The sequence below is a fragment of the Cydia amplana genome, chromosome 14 (genome assembly GCF_948474715.1).
Source record: "Cydia amplana chromosome 14, ilCydAmpl1.1, whole genome shotgun sequence".
NCBI lineage: Eukaryota > Metazoa > Arthropoda > Insecta > Lepidoptera > Tortricidae > Cydia > Cydia amplana.
Window position 1 is genome coordinate 9,746,664 of NC_086082.1, and position 22,473 is coordinate 9,769,136.

The window sequence follows — 22,473 nt, forward strand, 5'->3', positions numbered from 1 at the left end:
AATTATCGGACGCGGCTGACGGACGCGGCTGACGCGCGCGACATAAAAGTGTGCACAGTCAGGAACATCCAGCGCGCCAGATTTCTGTCGGATGTCCGAAGGCTCAAGGTTACGTCCACGGCTTACCTCCGATAGTTTGCACAGTTCAGTGTATATTCATTATCTAGATACCTATAAGTCGCGGCTGTGAGCCGCGTCCGTCAGCCGCGTCCGATAATTTGTTTCCAGCTTAACACGACTTACAACAAGTCTCACAAAAGGCGCTGCCTTCCGCAGATAGCGTCTGGTCAAGCAGACCGCAGCCCTTAAGTGTAATATGCAATGTGCGCGGATTGATAACATGCTAAAATCGCATAAGTCGCATGCTAGTATAAACGCACTATAATATGTAGTATCACTAATTTTGCCAATTAAATTAGTGATACTACATCACTAATTTGATTGGCAAATTATAGGCACTTGTGTACTTTGTGTAGACGTATCGAGTTCCTTGCCCTGAGCAAACGACTATAGTAACAGCTGAGATACGAGTAAAGGATAAAACGGCCAGTCTAGCGTGAGTCATCCTTAACCCGTATCTACTTTTATAAATTGGCAATAGTTAACAAATCAATTTATTCGTTTTGCGGAAATGTTGTTCCGGCCCCGCTGTTTTCAGCGCTGTGCACATACCGAATCAATCTTACGAGTACCATATTGAATTACTGATTCATTTGTCTTGGGGTTCGTTAACAACATCTGGGTTATTTATTAGAGCAGGATCGATTTGTATGAGGGTTATTGCTTAGCCCGAGTCTCGCCTCGATTGGGCTTGAACGTTAAATTACCTACTTTGTACGCTTTCCTTATCTTTTTCTTTCGGCGAGTAAGAATAAGGAGATTTCTAAGGCTAAGGAATACGACCGCATAGCGTAAGTTCTGAACTGTTTCTTTGCGAGAAAGTATAGCTAAAATGTACCTCATTTTGCACGCATAGCACGTGTGAACTTAGCATATCATATATTATAATTACAAAAATAGATAAAAAAATTAGTGAATGTTCTCAGAGATGCCTTTTTTGTGTCAGGAACTCTTTGTTACCACGTGTCGAGGCTAGGATATTTTTTTTATCCCATTAGTAACAAAATGATATTATTATGCTAGTGTGTGAACTTAGCATATCATTTTGTGAAATTCCATAGTATTGGTGTTTACGATAAAAACGCCAGAATTATTGCTAAAAAGTATCAGGAACTCTAGAACTATTAGTCCATGCTAATAGAACTCCAAATAAAACGTGATCTGCTAGAATTTGATACCTATGCCAACTTCACATACATATTTTTTGATAGGTATCAACAGTTTTACGCTTCACTGTTACTGCTGATAGTTTTTCAGCGAGCTCTGAAAACTGACCGATTTCAGTCCAATTGAAACTTGCTCGATTAACATGAACTCTTAAGTAACACTCGAAAATGCTGGAGCGGGGATGATCATGAAAAATTCAGCGCGAGAACCGCCGCCTTTTCACTTTTGCGAAGAAGTTTATCCGATAAATAAGTTAGGGGAACTTCGACGTGTATTATCCCTAGATTCTACCTTCGTGCAAAGTCTAGTTACTTTGTTATAACCTACTTAAAATAAGTTTTAATCTTGCAGGTAAACTTTATAGATGGGTCTTCAATATTATTTATGTTAGTGTAGACAGGGTAGGTTATCAGAATAAGATAGTGTTAACTGACGTTTACGGTCGTATTTTAGTGACATATAACAAATTTACGATAATTATCATCACAATTTCTTTGAGGCAAAAGTATAGCTAGGTTGTGGCGAATGTAGGTACCCTTTGTGGCTATTTATTAATGTAATATATGCAATAAATATATTAATTACATACCATTGCAACTCGATTCGTTAAAATTGTCACAAGTAAAGAAACTTCCGACACTTTTCAATTTAACATTCAAAAAAATACGTAGCATTCCTGGGATGTCATTCCAAAAGCTTGCCTCCTGCAGGCGAGTTGAGAACTCCAACAGAACTAGTTAATCCTGAAACATAGCAGATGGCCAATTCACTTTCAAGTTGTGCACCATTGGTGCAAGTTGCAAGCGAGACGCACGAACGAATGATAACAAATTGTCATCATATTGATACCAAAATATAAGTTAGAATTGGCTCCACCTTTTGGGCTGCGAACACACTCACGACATCGTAATGTTTATTAAATTGTACAACGGGACTTAATCGCGTATCTAAGTTTTAAGATTTACCTCCGACGTTTCGAGGGCGGCGTTGTCCCCGGGTCTCGGAGAAGAGTGGCTTAAGTTGACATCAGCATCTTCTAACCGCGCGAGTTTTTCGAACTACCCGCACTTGGTCTTGTTTATCAGCTTGAACGTTTTGCGCACTAGGGATGTCACTCATTCGACACAGTTTAAATCAGTGTTATCGTAATGTTTTATGCTTGGAATAATCAGCTGTGACATAGCATGTGTAGCGTGAGATCGAACCATATCAATTTAAAAAACCTAACACGTTTTTAAATCGGAATGAAAGATTTTGCATACTTCTACATAAATCTAGAGACAGTGGTCAACCTAAGAACTTGCCGTTCACATCGTTGAGGCAACCACGTCAACATTTTTACTAGATCATGGACTTATCAAGTTAACAAAATTCCATGAATATCCCTTTGTATATTTAGCCCAACGCCCAACCCAACAAATTCGTTAGTTCCTCACATTATGTCGCATTTATTTCCAGCAAAGCACATTCGCAGTTGTGGTTTCTTTGTTCTAACATTTAATACTTCCACTGAAAAGGAATTTCTACCGTTTCTTTTTTAAGTAGGTAACATTAATATACCTATGTAAATGTCCGACTCTGTAGTACGTGTAAAAAAAAACTCCGAGCCAGTCCATAAAATGTTACCGGTAAGGAGAGTGAAAGAATTTTATTAGTTCGCGTTGAATTAATTAACCGGTGCTTGAATGAACGAAATAAAATATCTGTATTAACACAGCACCACAGGTATTTCAATGCTGGTTCTGAGCCATGGTACGTTCAGAATCTTCTTAAGCGGGTTTATTAAAGTTGTGATGGTTCTCAAGGTCACACTAGGTACATAGGTTTGCAACCTTGACTGGTCCCCGCTCGTGTAACCACTGGGACCGCCCGCGATTCCACGCGGGTGAGTTGAGGCTCTTTGATCAGTGCGTCCTAGATGACATGCGTACCTTTGGCAAGGTTGAGGCAAGATACCTTACAAAATACTAAAGGTTGCACGTGAGACAGGCGAGGACTTGTGACCTTGAATTATGGCACGCATAAGCACTCTTTCTTAAGGAAACACGGCATCCTTAATATGTATAATAATAAGCCAATTCGCTAAGCAAGGGAATCACCCCGAAAGTAAATTAACTTTAGCTTCAAAATTGATTTCGTGCAACCTCTAGTGCTACAGTACTGCTTAGGTAGCGGTGTGTTCAGCATCGCCTTTATTTGATATAGGCCAAAGTAATATATTGGTGGAAAGATTTGCTGGCTATGGATGAGGTCTTGGTGACTCGGATGGTGGAGCGCTGGAGTATCGATACAGAGGCCGTGAGTTCAAGTTTCACACAAGACAGTAATTTTTCCACTTTTATTTTTATTCTGGGCTTAAAAGTAATATCATTACGTAGCTTGGGATGGGTGAGTATTTTCTTAACCTCTGTATGAAAGAACTGCGCTGGAGGAAATTAGTGAATACCTCATGTACAGGATGTAACAAAAATAGTAGGGATCCGCTTAGGATTTAGGATATCGGTATCGTCTTATGATTAGGATAAAGTAGAAGAAAGATTCCCTTCGGTTTTACTATTATGAGACAATTTGGCACTATATTCTACATGCTATTGAATAAATAGTATGCCAACGCCTAGCTGGTGGTGGTACACTATTAATATTAATACATTCCTATTTATTTGAAATGTGTGCTTATACATTCTGTATCATTCACATTCTGTATCAATCTCTACAACTCTTAATTAACTTCAAGAAAATGTTTGTATTTGAAAAATAAATGTTGTGGCATATCACACAAAAGGACGAACCTTTTAATATTAGGTACAATATTGTTCATCGCTACAATTTTTTGATCAAATTTTCTTAAACCTAAGATTGAAAGTCACCTCCAAGACACAAATAATCTCTTTTAAATCTAGCTGAAGCGAGATTTGATCATATTATACGTGAGCGAAGTCTGATATTGTTTAAATTTACGTAGCTTTTTTGTGGAGATTCGTGAAACGGATTGTTACAGCCAATTCATAAAAAATGGTAACCGATCTCTATGAGATTCAAGGGGGATCAAGCATTGAAATAAACAAATGACATAGACTTTATATTGTTTATGTTATTTTATAAAAGTGTCAGTGCGTCTTACTTCTCCGACTGCATATTGTGGCGAGAGTAGTGTACTTAGCCTGAGACTATTTAATATCAAGTCATGTAGTATAGTGCCATATTATTTCAAATCTGAATGCGAAATACATTTATTAATATTACATTAACATGAGCTTCGATCAACACGGGCTTCCGACACGCCGGAAGCCCGTGTTGCTATAAGAACATGAGTGTGCTATTTAAACGAACAATATTTTACTTGCATTAAATTCAGAATAGAAACAATTGTTATACACTACACCACTTGTCACTTTTATTCAATTAGCAGAAAAATTATAATCTGGCACAAACAACGTGATCTCCATATTGGCGGAACAACGTTAGTGTTATTTTAATTCGTATAAGCTAAATGAACCCATGACAAATCGCCAAAAGCGAAAGAATTCCGTTGTGGTCATCATCAGCAGTTCCCCTTCATCAAATGGCATTTTTTTAATGCTAATGCATGATTTTTTTCATGAAAATACAAATGTATGCCTGTAAGATATGAAAAAAATCCTCGATTCCTCATAGATACCATCATTAAAATTGGATTTTGACAAAAAAGGGATCAATCTGGATTACCATACATTACTTAATATGTATAAATAAATAAAAAATCCAAAGCTGTCCATAAATGCTCCTAGCCCAGTCTGTTATCAAAGCAATATTTACTTGTTTGTTTATTTTTTATAGCAAGTACCTATTAGTAGTGAATTTAACATCTTATGGCATTTTCTATTATTATATCAAACATTCTTTACATTCGTTGGAGCACATTCCAAATACAAAATAGATTTATAGGTAAGTATTCATTAACTTCTGCAGAAAAAAAAACAATGCTGACAGAAATATAACCATATTATGTATTATATTTCTATTAAAATAACGTCAAGGTTATATTTAATGACTGTACCTTTAATTGGCTCAGTAGGAATGGATTTAAGTACTTACGCCGACCTTTCCTTAAGGGCTCCCTTAAAATTAAGTTAGTACGCCTGGAATAGGTACTTACTTGTCCTTCCAGCCATTGCCAATATACTAAGGGCAAGGCATTCTATATTTAGCTACATCTTCCTATTTATAGTTGGTGGAACTTGAGTTTTATGGGTCTAAATTGAAGGAACTTATATATATAGGTACCTATCATTTTTACCGGAAAGACTTATTTACTAAGACGTTTTTAGTCGTCAGAATAATACTTTTATTATATTTTCCCCCATTCCTTTTTGTGTAATATATGTATGTTTTTCCTATAAATTTTGTATGTATTTATATCCTTTATCTTTTTGGTACCTTGTTGTACATTTTGCTGCATTCGTCACCCTCTTTTCACTTTCTTTTCTCATCTACTCAAAGGTTAACTGGAAGAGATCCCTCATAGGGATAAGTTCGCCTTTGTACTTCTCACTATTTGTATGTTATTTTTAATATGTCTTTTTGTACAATAAAGAGTTTACTAGTACTACTACTACTACTTTTTCTAACTCTTTTTGAAGCATGTAAAAAATGTTTCGAGTCCCATAACAAATTCTAAACAGCCCTAGTAGCACGGTCGCATTTTTATCGTTTATCACCATGCCTGTCACGTTCTAACAAGTATGTAAGTGCGAAAGTGACGGGCATAGTGATAGTCGATAAAAATTGAACCGTGCTGAGCCCGGAGAAGTGAAGAAGATGTCGTTGTGGAAACACATTGTGCATAAGTTATTACTTTTTAAATCTTTACAATCAAATAATCTTTATCAATTTTTTTTTTTGTTTTTTTTTTACCAGCCACTGAAGGGCTTTGTCACTTTTTCTTCAATATATGACATCTATGTATTTCAGTTTTTTAATCATCTCTAAAAACTTGAGTCTCTAAGTGTAAGACCTGAGTGGACGCTAGAGTTGGGCGTGCGGCGTGCATGTTAAACAAATGCAAACGTATAGGAGTGGCCTTAGTGCACGCTACTCAAATCACTTGTGAGCCCGACGCCACGCTGCACGCCCCGCCGAACGCTCCGCTTCGAGCGTCCACTCAGGTCTTACACTAATAGAAAACTCAAGAAGGTTAGGTACAGCTTTTTACTTTTCTTATGTTCGCTGTGTCATCTCCTATCGAAGGCGCTATTTAGTTACTATACTCGTATAGTCTGTGAAACAACATTTTCAGTAGTGGCGTGTAATTCCAATTTTCTATGGGACGATAACCCTTCGCGCCTTATTTTTTTACTTTTGCCGCTTTTTTCTACCGAAGGAAATGGCTTGTCAGACTATAGTTTGAATACTTAGTATAATATAAGGATACTTATTTGAGTCTAAACAATAAATTCCTCAAATATCGAGCTTTTACCAACACTAGTTAGATCCCCTTTGCGTATGTACTAAACTAAAGGACTAAAGTGAGACTTTCAGGTCTAACGATGTGGAAAACTATCTTTGAGTAATTGGATAGATATATGGAAGCTCCTGTTACAGGGCTTATTTCTGTGGATAGTGAATAAATTTGAATAGGGCTACTTGATAACTTGTCGCAAAAGAAAATAGTGTATGATCTTTCACGGCATTAGTAGTGCACTGCCTTATGGGAATATAGTTCAGATCCGGAAACCGCTACCAACTTTTAGTATGTTGTTGGGCATGGTATTTAGTCTCCAAAACTGCCGGGAGACAGCGGCGCCGGCCATCTACTTCAGCGGAATGACGTCATCAGAATGACTCCCGCCTTGATGCGAATATTGCATATTGCACCCAAAATATGCATTGCACATACACGTGTGGGGTATTAAATGAAAGCCAATTAAATATTCTATATTTAATTTATACACTGTGTACCAAAATATTTAACAGTTTAAGAGCAATTCACAAAGAAATCAAAATGATGTAAAAAAATATTCGATTATTTTGGTTTCACAACCAAACCAAAAGTCGGACGTTAAAGCAAATGTACTATAACATTAAAGATGACGTCTCAAGCCTTACATATATACTAAAAAACAATTAAAATCTGATCAAAATTGTGGAAATTATGCATCAAAATGTAGGTATTCGCTAGAACAAATGCCTTAAAGTTAAAAAAATCGAAATTGGTCATTTTTAAGACAATCCTTATAAGCTTCTAGTATGTTATTAGCAATATAAATATAATCATAAAACTGCTGGGAGACAATCTCTATAGTGCCGGACAATATGTAGTGATAAATACATATTTCCGTATTAAACCCGTTTTTGTACTATGAGTGTAAGGCCTGAGTGGACGCTCGAGTTGGGCGTGCAGCGGGGCGGGGCGTGCGGCGTGCATGTTAAACAAATGCAAGCGTATAGGAGCGGCCTTAGTACTCTGCTCTGCTCTGCTGCTCAAATTACTTGTGAGCCCGACGCTACGCTGCACGCCCCGCCGAACGCTCCGCTTCGAGCGTCCACTCAGGCCTTACACTTAAACCAAAGTATGTTAATCCTGAATATCAACGTCATCAGAAATTCTCACTGAGAACCGAATGTTTATTGATGATTTCGTATTCACATGCAGACATTCGTGATTTGAAGACGTGCGTAGTGGAAATTATGTTAACATAATTTTGGTCGTCGTCTTTCGCGTTTCGCGTATTTCATATTTTCATCTTTACTTGTATCGGGCGTCTACTGTGTTATTAAATTTTGTGCCGTATGTTACATAGCCTAAGCTTTTGTTAAATCATAAGATTCATTCATAACAACAAATTGAGGAAAAATATTTAGTTAATTTAAATAATACTAGTAAAAATCGAAACTAAACTAATATACAAGAATAAGGAATGTTAAGTTAAACTAAGCCAATAATTTGTTATACATTCTAATTCACTGTATACTGTATGTATTTGAGTTGTTAATTATACCTAAATATTAGGAAATTCGCAATTAGAAAATTTGACCTTTAAATTTTCCAGACGATCGCAGAATTTATGAATTTGCAAATTAGGTTACCTAGGTTCCTGAATTGAATTATTTCCTTCTTTAGCTGACATTTCGCACACGAGGCCATACCAAATAAATCCGCAATCAGTCTATTTATAGAGCCCTCAGAATTGATAAACGAAATAATACATTAATGTTTACTTACATTAGGTTTTTAATCTCTTTTCGTCTAGACTCTAGACTTTCGAAATTCGCCTGAAGTAGGTATTAATAGTACCCGTACCATGAGTCACTAAACAGTGTCAAAGTCAAAACTGACATATACCCTAACGTCTACGTAAGTACCTACGAGCGAGATGCATAAAATGTAAGTTACGTTTATTCTGTGGTTACGTTCTCGATATCGTTAATCTCAGTAGAGACTTTATACATCTCTATGTAATACTTTAGTTTGATTTGATATTTGCGGCTTTGGTGTATTTTATAATTGCTGATGTGTTTTCTTTTGCTTGTATGTAAATTCCATGTTGACGTGTAAAAGTGCCCTTTTGGCCTATTTGCTGAATAAATGTTGATGTTTGATGATGTTTGATGAGTGCCAAACTGGTGCTGCCACACTCGTCTGACAACTTCGGAGTTCGCTCAAAACTTACAGTTTGATTTCTAAGTCACAAAATAACCATAACGAACAACGTACGTCTAACATTAATGATTATTTCACAAGTTACTAGGACTAATCAACTAGGGATAGACTGGAAGTACTCGGCAGGATGGACGTTTATTCAATTGTATGCATTGTCGACGTAAATTGTGAAGGTTGAGGTCAAATCGAATAGTTTATATTCAATCGAATTCTTTATAAATTTTGTTTGCACTCCATTTTGAATAATTTAATTTAATGTTTCGAATTGGTCCGTTATTGTGGATGGTTTTGCCTTTACAAAGCATTATATACCTACGCGAACAGAGGCTGCATGGTATTAAATTTATTGCTACACGTATCTAAGATATGAGCCCCCTTTTTCATCTTAGGCTTATTCATTTTCTACCAGTTAATTATAAACCAGATGGTATAACACTGATTTAAACTTTCACGATTTTTACACATTATTAAATTATACAACGGGACTTAATCGCATATCTAAGTTTAAAGATTTATCTCCGACGTTTCGGGGACGGCGTTGTCCCCGTGGTCTCGGAGAAGACTGGCTTAAGTTGACATCAGCATCGTCTAACCGCGCGAGTTTTTCGAACTACCCGCACTTGGTCTTGTTTATCCGCTTGAACGTTTTGCGCACTAGGGATGTCATTCTGTCGACACACAACACTAACGATATTCGATTTATCGACTGTCGATATTCGTTTACGCTTACATTTACTAATGACTGGATTCCATGTGGATGAGATCTTGAAACCCTCGTCCCGGTTGAAATTACTATGTTTTTTGATTTCAATGGCTTCCCGTACTTTCCTGCTGTAGAAATGACGATCCGTGGACAGGATTTTAGGGTTATGCAGCTCAATCCAGTGGTTTGGTCCTGACTCCAGTAAATGCTCAGCCACGGCAGACTTGTTCACCTGACGATTTTTGACAGCTGTAAGTCCCGTTGTATAATTTAATAACCAGATGGTATACAATTTAATTAGCAATTGTTGGCAAATATTCTAGTCTTAGATTTGTACAGTTTATGGGCTGAATACGCGTACCTATAATCAATTAGGTATAGAGTCTGTGCGGAAAGAGAAGAGTCGTGGAATGTATGGGGCCCAATAATTCCATGACTCTTAATTCTCTTTCCGAACAGACTCTAGTGACTTTGACCTTTTTGAATGTTTGTATTTTTGCTATAATATGTGTATGTATGTATCTAAAAAGCCATTATAGGGAACATAATATATCAAACCCGCACGATATAGGTACACTTTGTATAAAATATGAGAAGCTAAGGTAAGCTTTGTAACACCACATGCCACCGTTCAAAGGGCAAACCTCTCCAAGCCCCAAAAGCCGGGTTTCTACGCATGTAAAATGTATACAGACCCAAAAATCTGCACAGCGCTCCATATTCAAGTAACACGAAGGGTAAACTCGGGCAGTTACGTGATTCGTATAAATTCGAGTTACCTACAAAGTTGTTAAACTACTGGCTTTGTGGAACTTTTCAATCACTTAAGTGCAACAAAATGGGATTATATATATTTAATGAATATAAGGTCATGTGGGGTAAAATAAACAGTTTATTTTGCTCGGGACATCTAACCGTAGTTCGTGAAAAATTATTATAACGCCTGGTAACGAGTAGGGTGAATTCTAAACAGTTAATAAGTTTGTTGGGTAACTTACCGACATTACGAAATAATATTTCACCCGTAGTTCAATTCAGCGAGTTACGAAATATATATATTTAATAGCTAACACGTGTCAGAAACTAATTATTTTTTAATATTATAAATAGGGTATACCTCTTATGACATCGAGAGCCTGATTTATTCCTTGATAAATAACAAGTTGTACGTTCACTGTTCTAGCCCCGTTTATGGGTCACGGTAAATCTCTATTACAAACCCGTAGGGCTAACCAATCAGATTAAGGCAGTCAACGACTTAAAATAAAATAAACTGTAGATAATTAAATAATCGTTTTCTTAGAAAAATGTATTTTTAACGTAATTATCCAAGTGCACCCTACCCTACCTCTACTTCGCGAGGCTGAATACGGTGAGCGCAAGTGTCCATTGATGTGGGGGTGGAAAAGATCCCGCAATTTCTCTAGAGTCCTCCAGCCCGCCCGCAATTGGCCCTTCAGAGATAAAATTTTAAGAGAAGGATTTTTTTAAGTTAACTTATGCTGTGTAATTTAAGTACTATCTGTACGGCTACCATAAGTTTGGCACTGACTTAAACGCCATCGAGAACGTAATTAACTTTCTATACATCTCGCTCGTACTCGCATATTAGTGCGAACGAGATGTATAGAAAGTAAATTACATTCTCGATAGCGTATATTATGTCAGTTTTGACACTATCAGTGACTCATGGTACGGGCTCTGTTCAAACATTAAGATAAATTGTTGAATTACTAATGTTCAAATAGTAAATATTTCCACCGATGGAAAGCACAATATTTTCTGATGTTTAAATCATTCCCATATTCGCTACGAAACAAACTCAATTTCATTTCTTATTTAGTTATAAGTACATTTCAGCGGCGTAGCTACCTAGGGGCTAGGCGGGGCAGTGCCCCGGGGCCCTCAAGCTCAGGGGGCCCTCGAATCATTACCAGAAATCTCGATCGAACTGAACTTTTGGAAATTTCTCCCATTTTCAGAATAAATATGACAGGTTGCAACCCCACTTTAATCATGGCAACTCAGTTGAGAGAAATTCAAAAGTTATGCCTAGGGAATTCCCCTAAATTCTTTCTGTAGGTTGGCAGTGTTGTCAATTTGACGGATAGTGATATGTGCGTTTTATTATCCATCGATGTGCGTTTTATTGTGAATTCGAGTTAAGGCCATAACACACTATCGCACCGCACCAAGGTCATTGTGCGACGCACCGATAAGAGCGAGAAAGAGATATCGCTTTCTCGCTCTTACTTATGGGTGCGTCGCACAATGACCTTGGTGCGGTGCGATAGTCTGTTACCACTATTAAGATTTTTTTTTCGAGAACGGTTAAAAAATTAATTCTGTATCAGGAGTAACCCCGGCTACACACGTAACGATAAATGGTAGCTTTAAAACTGTGCAGTCCTAACTGCGCAGTTTTATCAGCCGTGTGTATGACAAATCGTTGTCGATTATCGTAACGATTTGTCATACACACGGCAGATAAAACTGCGCAGTTCGGACTGCACAGTTTTATCGCTACGATTTATCGTTACGTATGTAGCCGGCATTAGTAAGCTAATGTCAATAAACTTTTTTGTACTGGTCAATATAGTGGTTCAATTTTATTTGATTTTACCACTCATATCTTGGAGGATATAAACGGAGACGCCATGTCTAAAATTTTCGGTACAAAATAGTCTGCCGTTTTTTGCGGGGGAGGGGCACATCAAATGTATAGGTACTACGTCATGTCAGATAAAAGTCAGTCCATACATATGGTTGACATGAGGTTGACCATTGGCCGCCTATTTTCGACAGAGGGGTACGCCTGTTAATGGCGGCTCCATTGTTAATTACTCCGAGACTCATATTGATGTCCGTTAAGTCAATAAATCGTGTCAAATCTATAGATTTCGGCTACAGCTCATTGTATTATTGTATTTGTATAACGCGAAATATCGTGAAAAAATGTAAGTCAGTCAGTGGCTGCAGTTGGTACATTGATTCAGGTCCGCGGGCAGGAGATCGTTCATGGTCTTCACCGTTAAATGTGGTAACACTAACGGTGATAAATTTTTTTTCCGGGGATTCCCCAACGACACTTGTAGCGTATGATTGTGTTTCTCTTTCCTTTTATTTTACTTTTAACGTCGTCAGTGAACAGTGAGTACCTACCTACTCGAGCACAATCTAACATTGTATTGTTTAATTAAATTAGAAAACTAAAATTATGGATAAAAATAAGAAACCCAGTGGTGCATTTAAACGCAAACAACGCCAAGAAAGAGAAGATAGTAAACAAAAATTGCCCAAAATTGACAAGTTTTTTAGTCAGCCTTCTGCAAGTACATCTGGCCAAAATATTTCTATTGATAGTGACTCAAATAATGTGGTAACTGCAGTGTTGGTTGAGAAGCCTACTGAAGAAAATTCGACAATTATTGCAGTTGGAGATACCTCCGCCGCCGATCATGTGAACGTGGATGATGTTTGCATGACACACATAAGAGCGGAGGGTTTGGAGGAACCACAGACCTCTACATTTTTCGAAAATGTGTACGACAAATCTTCTTATGACTTGGGAAACTTCACGAACAAAATATTAAGTGATAACGAAAAACGTCAAATTATTGATATGGGGCCTTTACAGCCTTCAGGACCTTTTCCAACAGACATCAACCAGAACAATAGGTGTTTTTCAAAATCGTACTACGTTTCATGTTCTAAATATGGGCCAGTTAATCGTTTTTGGTTGTGTTATTCCAAAATACTAGACGCTGCCTATTGTCAACCCTGCTGGTTATTTGCTTCACAAAGGAATAATGTTTGGTGTACGGGAATTCGAGATTGGAAGCATTTATCAGAAAGAATTAAACAACACAGTTGTTCGAGTGGCCATTCAGAAGCATGTGCTGTGTATGAATTTTGGAAAAAAAATGATACTAATACTATCGACAAGGAACTTGAAAATGAAATTCGCAAAGAAGCATCATTTTGGAGAATGGTTCTTCAAAGGTTATTCGATATCATACTTACCCTAGCAAAGGGTTCTTTGGCTTTGAGAGGACATCAAGAAGACTTAAGTCAGGAAGGATACCACGGAAATTTTCTATCCGTTGTAGAGCTTGTCGCCCGATATGATCACATTTTGCGGCAAGTATTGGATATGCCCAAAGGTAATAATAATTATTTCTAAGTTTTTTTATCGTTTTATTTTGTTTATAATAATTAACTGTTTATCAGGACTTTTTTGAAATTGTGTTTTTTTATGTTTTTAGGATCTACAAGATATCTGAGTGCAACAATTCAAAATGAAATGATTGAGACCTTGGGGACCAAACTCGAAACCCATCTACTAGAACAAATTAGAGCGTCACCGTTTTTTGCCATCATAATGGATACGACACAGGACGTATCGAAGGTAGATCAGCTAAGCATTGTTGTGAGGTATGCAGTAATAACCAGATCGGAAAATGGACAGCCAATTGATATAGAAGTAAAAGAAGTGTTTCTAGGCTTTTATGCAGCCATCAAACATGGCGCAGTAGATTTAGTCAACCAAGTGACAACATTATTTATCGACAAAAATATTGATTTAAAAAAATGTGTGGGGCAAGGCTATGATGGAGCCAGTGTGATGAGTGGTGTGTATAATGGTGTACAAAAACATATTAAGGATATCCAGCCTAACGCAGAGTACGTACATTGTGCCACTCATAATTTAAATTTGGTGATAAATGATGCCGTTAGAAGTTGTGTGGGAATACAGATTTTTTTCGCAACGTTGCAAGATTTGTATAACTTTTTCGGAAACAGCATCAAACGTTGGGATCTACTGTCAAAATTCACTGGTGAATCGGACACCACTCTAAAAAAACTAAATCCGACTAGATGGTCCAGTAGGGTCAATACGATATCTGCAATAAAACTTCGTTATTTTGATATTATCAAAGCATTATCAGAAATAGTTCTAAAGAGCCCTAATAAAGATGAGCGTAGTGAAGCAGAGAGTATTAAAACAAAAATGCTAAATTTCGAGTTCGTGTTGCTTTGCGAATTCATGCACAGTGTATTGAACGACATCAATTATGCATCCAAAACTTTACAAAAATGCGACATTAATTTGGGCGAGGCGAGTAAAGTTTTAGCAGAGACCAAAGCAAAGTTGCAAATTTATAGAAATGATTTCGAATTATTCAAGTGCAAAGCCAGTGAAACTGCAAGAAAATATGGTATTGATACCCATTTTCAAGAAAAAAGGCAAAGAAAAGTTAAAAAACATTTTGATGAATTAGCTGCTGATCACCGATTTCCAAACCGAGAAAAAATATTTGAAATTGAGATTTTCAATAATGTACTAGACACAGTAATATCTCAATTAGATACACGTTTTATTGGTATGAGTGCAGTCTGTCATATATTCGATTTTCTAACACCAACTATTTTATTACATGTTGATGAAGCAACTTTATTACAAAAGTGTGACGAATTCCAAAGAAAATATTCAGATATAATAGGCCCTAGTTTTTCACTTCAATTTATTAATATTTACCACCTAGTTTTACCTCAACTAACTCAAGCATGGACTGTTCACCAATTATGTAAGGAAATAATGAGCAAATATGGAGTGCTAGAATGCGACCTAACAGAAGTATTTACAGCAATGTTATTATTCTTTACAATTCCTGTCACTTCTGCAGCAGCTGAAAGGTCATTTAGCAAATTAAAAATAATAAAAAATTATTTAAGAAATAATATGGGCCAAACTCGACTCCGACATTTATCGCTAATAGCAATTGAAAACAAAACCGCATCAAGCCTGGATTTAAACGAAGTCATTGATACTTTTGCGAAAACTAAAGCTAGGAAAAAATTGTAAATATAATTGTTATTTAGTCAGTTGTTAGGCCCGACCATTATATAATAAACCCTTGAATCTTCTCTATTTCGTTTTATTAGCCAAACCAAACCTACACCCAGTATTAATTGTAATTTATGTTGTTACTGTTTAATACTATTATTACCTGCCCTGCAGTGCACAAAAAAGAAAGCTCTTTTTTGTGCACTGCAGGGCAGGGCAGGGCAAGGCAGGGCAAGTAGCTTAGCATTTTTGAAGTATTTGTATATTTCATATTTTTATTTGATAAAACTTAATCAGTTTACATAGCAGTGGGGCCCCATTTTTTTATTTGCCCCAGGGCCCTTGGCTACCTAGCTACGCTACTGTACATATACTATTCTATTATATTATACGTTCTTTCGTTACATAAGTCGTTTCGTTTATTACTTTGCGATTATTGGCTCCCCCAAATCGAGTTTCAATCGAGCTCCATACTCATATTTTATTAGAAATATCTCCTTTATAAGTTTTTTCACTTCGACGTCCCATGTTATCTCATAAAATATTTCAATATCACGCCTCTGTCACATTAATATGGCAAAAGTGTCAATTTTATCCAATATCCTATTATTACAAGGCCAATATTATGCGGCTACCCAATATCAGAGAATCCTATGACAATAAAACAGGCCTATAGTCCTTGGTTTTGATTTATTTTGCATACTACTTGGGTTTTTTTGGTGCTCGGAATTAACACTTCATAATGTATTCATATATTTTATTATACCTAGTACCTGTAAGTAAAAAAATAGAACGATTTCTGTTTCAGTAATGTCTAAATAACACCTCGTCATAGTTAACTACCCAATCGTAGAACGTCGCCAATAGCGACTAAAAATTCAAGTGAGTGAAACCGTTGTCGTCTAAACAGTTCTAAATACGAATGTCTCACGAAAGTTTAATATCGATCGTAGAACGTATTACAACCCGATACGATCTGCCTAGTCAGACTAGTGTCTTTCTTTAAAAATGTATGTTCTTTGTGTATTGTGTCCTATCCTTTTATTTTTTATTTTAAAATAAATAACTTAAAGCATCTATTGTTATCGTGTGTAGAACTAGAATAGTCACGATAGTCTCTTGTTCTGTAAATAAATAAAAATTTAACATCATCTAGGTCCATTTGCTTTATGTAACATTAATATTTAGTTTACCTTTCCTAGTAATATTTAGGTTAAGATTTTTTCTTATTTATTATAAGTAGTTTTATATTGTTTTCTTATAGGGTATAAGTTGAAACTCACTTTTAGTACACCTTTTCGAAAAACTACTCGCATCTTTTCAAATAAAGATGAACAGGCATTATAACGAACAATCTTTGCCCGCACTTCGCCCTTATAGTGCCTATTAAATTCCATGTGATTGTGGATTGTGGTTACACACAAATATAAAGATTAAAAAAACATTGTCTAATATGTATCAACAATAATAATCGGTCATCAAAGCCGCAAGTGATACTTAAAACAATAAAATACAATTGTATTGTTAGGTGCGCTCCTAAATATGGAGACCACGTATGCCTAACCTAAAACATAGTTCCAGCCCATTCATTCCTATAATGAATATTCTATGCGCAAACGCACTGAATATTTTGTTAGAAAGTCTCCACGGGTTTGTCGGTGACGTGTGAACATAAACATAACACTGTTTTCGTTTTGTCTGTGGTCGTAAAAGGGCCGTAAATGAACAGGATTTAGACATCGGTTTCGAATTTACGATTATAAATAAAGCTCAATTATATGCCTCCAAAAGTTTTAAACAGGCGAACTGGGATCATAATAATATTCATGTTTTATAAACAGTAGGGATATTTTGGGTAATATTTACCTACAAAACTCTGGGCTATTAAAAACTTGAACTGACTATGTGGGTCATGTAATGTGAAATAAGTAATAAACTGAAGCTCAAGAAAAACAGAAAGAAAATATGACATCACTTTAAGATAAAATATCTTTGGCTATTGTCCAAGAGAGTTTATTACGCTTAGTCCTACATTCCGTACCTATAGTCCTTAATAGGCGATCTAGCGATAGGAGGCGACAGGCGATATAAGAAAATAGGCAATCCTAAACTTGTGAAAGTCGTGAAATTAAGAACAAAGACACAAACGAGCGAAAATTTTCTGAAAGCAACTTTATTTATTAAACATTTTCGTAGTTACTCAGTAAGGAGCCACATTGATACCTATATTAAAACGTAACTTTTTGTGTTATAATGTGTGAAACGCGTCATCTTCCAAATACTCGCAATTTACACGCTATAATTAACCTTCTAGCGCAATATTGCACAAGTCCATTACATTCATATCAAAATTTAATACATGACAGTTGCACAACACATCCACCTTGTCCATAAAGATAAACAAAAATATACCATAATATCATCAAGATAAGAACTTTGCCAACGCATTAAAAAGTTTGTGAAATTGTGGTAACAGTAGCAGTAACGTTTTAAGAAAACACCGGTTGTACATTCCCGCCTTTGTTTGGTTTGTTGAAGAGTTCCCACGTTCTAGAAGAAATGAGCCATTGTCGAAGGTCGATCGGTACATATAAGGCGACGATATCGCTTTCCAATGTTATCGAATTAACGGTAATGATACGATACTATCTGTTCAACTATTGTTGAATTGTTGTGTCTAATCAATCGCGCAGTACAGAGTAGCATTTTGTATACATTCGAAATTATAGTGACTGGTTTTTTCCCTGTCTGCGCGGAAGCCAAATTAGGAAGGTTATGTTTATGCCAGTTATGTTGTGTGTAAAACTAGATATTAATGCAGTAATAGTACACTAGTCATTAGGTTCCTATAATAAAATTATTTTAACGAGCTGCTCGACTTGTTTCGATCCTTTTTGAGAATCTTCGACAGGAGCACTATGTATCTAGCAAGCGAGCTATATGGCGGATCAAGTGAGTTATTTTATTAAAATAAAGAGTTTCATTCAACGTAACTTAACAACCAAAATAAAAAAAATCAATACAAGTATGAAAAGTTCTAAAATAAATTATAAAATAAAAAAGAGAAACAAATAAAAACAACACAAAAGCCTTGAAACTCTCTTACGTTACATGGTTTCGGCTAATACGGCCTTCACGTGAAGCACCCTGAAGTCCTTAAAATAGCCTCACGGTCGGCAGCACCTGGCTAATATTATGTCGCCAGGAATAGCCAACCTACAGGAATAAAATTAAACTGTCATGCGCAGGCTCGGCGCGATGTAATCTATGTACCAAATGTTTGGGCACGTAAAGGGTGCCCAAGCGTTTGAAATATTTAAGGCCGTGCATCGAAAAATAACAGGATCTTAGAAAGGTGGCAGTGGCTAGCCCCGGAAACAAACAGTAGTGATTTTCGGATATATGTTTCTTGACTATATGATAAGAGATTTCGTAGTAGTCGAAACACGAATGCTTAAAATTTTCTCGATAGAAAATAAATCCAAACTTACGTGTTCATTTTTCGGTTTTAGCTTCGTGCAACTAGAAAACACATCCATATCCAGCACAATCCACCTTACAGCAAAGGTTTTCATCTCGTCTTAACTTTCAAAGAACTAAATATTAACTTATTATCCTTTACCGATGGATTTATTATCGATTTTTGATTTTATGAATTCAACAGCAAACGCCCATTTTACGCAGTTCGGTTTCTCTTTCTGTCATGCGTCAAAGTCATAAATGCATCCTTTATGCCAGTAATGTTAGATGGCCGTCGTGCCTCAAAGAGGTAAGACCTATGTCACTTCGCGCAGCGCTCCGAATTACGTAAAATTTTAATATCCAATAAACGTTGAGTCGTAACTCCATTGAGTAGTAACGGAATCGGAGGTAAACCTATGATGGTGCCTTCTTACAGGCCTATACGTTACGCATGTGTGCGTGTTTGCTTAGCTACGTCATGCTACGTCGAAATCTATACTCTTTGTCAGTTACAACGGGTTAGGAAATTTCGACAGATATTGAAATGTATCGGTAGCTGTTTGGTATTTAGCCATCAGAATCTAACCGTAACTTTTTGCTTTATTTTTGTTTAAAAATAAAATATCTATAAGAATATATTTTTTGCTTTTTTTCTATTGTAATGATAAAAATAAATCTAGTATGTTTCATGCTCAAATAATTTAAAATAATTGAATAAATATTGAAAACTAATTGATATTATTCGTTTTAATTATTATATTATTAAGTTTGTTTGAATAAAATATTTTATTTCAATAATACGAAAAGTTATTATATTTAAGTACCACTAAAAAAGGTCCCTACTTACAAAAACTCACTTGCACGGGCCGGGGTTCGAACCCGTGACCTCCGGTTTGAAAGTCGCACGCCACTACAATTTCACATAAGTAATTTACAATGACATGATACCGTGGAAAAAGTGAATATTACAATGTACTTGTGTTACTATCATTTTATAGTTTATTTTGGCTTGACAAGGAGGAATGAGAAAAACGTGCAGAGCGAGAGGATTAAATCTCTCTGTCCCTTTCTTAAAGTAGCCAATCCTAATTATGACATCTGTTTTGATATTAATTCTTTGAACATAATTTGTCGATGTTCTTTTTTAGGGTTCCGTAGCCAAATGGCAAAAAACGGAACCCTTATAGATTCGTCATGTCTGTCTGTCTGTCTGTCTGTCCGTCTGTCTGTCCGTCTGTCTGTCCGTCCGTAGGTCACAGCCACTTTTCTCCGAAACTATAAGAACTATACTGTTGAAACTTGGTAAGTAGATGTATTCTGTGAACCGCATTAAGATTTTCACACAAAAATAGAAAAAAAACAATAAATTTTTGGGGTTCCCCATACTTCAAACTGAAACTCAAAAAATTTTTTTTCATCAAACCCATACGTGTGGGGTGTCTATGGATAGGTCTTCAAAAATGATATTGAGGTTTCTAATATCATTTTTTTCTAAACTGAATAGTTTGCGCGAGAGACACTTTCAAAGTGGTAAAATGTGTGTCCCCCCCCTGTAACTTCTAAAATAAGAGAATGATAAAACTAAAAAAAATATATGATGTACATTACCATGTGAACTTCCACCGAAAATTGGTTTGAACGAGATCTAGTAAGTAGTTTTTTTTTTAATACGTCATAAATCGCCTAAATACGGAACCCTTCATGGGCGAGTCCGACTCGCACTTGGCCGCTTTTATATCATCGAGAAAGATTTTTATTTAAAAAATGTGTTGAATTTATATGTTTTATTTATGTTTTTTTGGCATAAATTTCATTACTTTGACAAACGTTTTGATGTGATGTGTGAAACGAACCATGTGATCAACGATTTATCTAATAAAACTTCATTTAGTCGAAAAAAATAGTTGTCTACTACCGGGTGGAAAAAAATTATGGGCCCTGGAGGGAAAGTGCCTTAAAACCTTAAGTTTGCTCATTTTACTTAAATGAAACATTATTGTTTTTTAAAGAAACAACTGCATTCAAAGATTTTTGAAGTGAAAACTTCTTTAGCGGCGCTAGGCACTTTTTGAGGTGGGGAAAAAATGATAAACTCGAGACAGCGTAAGGCGATCATGTGACCGTAAGGTTTAGATGGCATTTAAATCAATAAAGAAAAACTCAATGACATTACATGAAAAAGGTTATAATCTTGTACGGGCTGAAATACGAGGATCTCACAGTATTATAACTTTATACCACTCAAATATAATTCAATAAAGCTACATCTTGATGAAATCGCTAATAAAAGTGAACTCTAGTACTGGTGAATAAAACTCAAAATATCATGACCAATAGTTATTTGTACAACAAGTGATCAAAGTTTGATATTTCTTCGAGTGCTTATTTTGAGTCCCGTGCAAGCGAAAGATTCTATAATAGATTCACGAGCGTAGCGAGTGAATCTAATTTAGAATCTTGAGCGTAGTAAGGGACTCAAAAGCGCATTAAGTTTAATTACCGCAATGGAACACAAAAACATAACGTAATAATAAATTCCAGTAAAATAATATAGAAATAACAAACATTAACTGACACTTCAATCGCCAACTTTGACAACAAAAAAAATCTTTGTAAGATACGGTCCGAATTGCGGATACGTACTATTTGTCAACTATGGTAAAAATTCTTAAAAGTAAAATAATTAATTTTGCGTGATGATCTGTGTATTTTTTGAGTTCGTTATTTTAATTGTACAATAAAATACCTAAAATATAGTATTCTATCAGTTTTTATGAAATCTTAAACTTTATTTTTATTTATTAATTATTAAGAATTCATACTCGTACGTGGTTTGGAACGATGCGGTCTGAAGTTTTTCGGGGGTCTATTATAAACCGTGAATATACTGTTGAATGTCGTTTTAACTTTTTTTTGTCTGTTTCTTTTTGCTAACAGTGTGAAAGGGACAGAGATAATAGAACCCAAGTATTTCGAACTTTTATTAGACCCCGCATGTTGAAATGACATTTGACTATAAAGGTCACTTGAATGTCATTTTGTCTCACTCAGTGAGCAAAATCGCATTTTGCTCACTGTTTTTAAGAATCAAAGTACCCTTGTTCGAGCTGCTGAGGTGAAAATATATTTAGATGCGAGGTCTGCAAGGTAACTTTACAATTTCTATTCGAATTTTAAACAATTAACGCTATAAATTTGAATTTCGAATTTTAAACAAGCTCACTGACCAGCAATTTCGGAACCAAAAGTTTTCAATAGAAAGGAGGATGGGTCAATTATACATAGTGCTGCAGACATTTTGGACTAGTCATTGAGTTTTAACTTCTGTCGGCACTCCCGGAATGCAACACGTTGTTTTTTTTAAATTCGCTTAGTCGCGCCCGGGAATCGAACCTACTTTTTCCACACTGTATAAAATAACAAAATGCTTTTCTTCTGGTAACTTAAATGTTCTATCTATCTTGGTGATATGTCAATGCAATCAAATAATCTGAAAAAATAATAATAACCCAATTTATGAATTCCGTTCCTTCA

The 22,473-nt window shown here is 36.0% G+C and overlaps 2 protein-coding genes and 1 long non-coding RNA gene across 3 annotated transcripts in view; 2 read left to right on the plus strand and 1 right to left on the minus strand.

Moving 5' to 3' along the window:
• The window catches only part of LOC134654117 (rap1 GTPase-activating protein 1), a 433,547-nt gene that overhangs the window by 327,038 nt on the left and 84,036 nt on the right, over positions 1 to 22,473 (minus strand). The gene's annotated exons all lie outside the window — the stretch shown is intronic.
• The window catches only part of LOC134654145 (uncharacterized), a 299,175-nt gene that overhangs the window by 110,228 nt on the left and 166,474 nt on the right, over positions 1 to 22,473 (plus strand). The gene's annotated exons all lie outside the window — the stretch shown is intronic.
• Positions 12,585 to 14,182, plus strand: LOC134653833 (uncharacterized). Its single transcript, XM_063509196.1, has one exon. It carries the CDS (start codon positions 12,847 to 12,849, stop codon positions 13,810 to 13,812), a length of 966 nt encoding a protein of 321 aa, XP_063365266.1. The 5' UTR covers positions 12,585 to 12,846; the 3' UTR covers positions 13,813 to 14,182.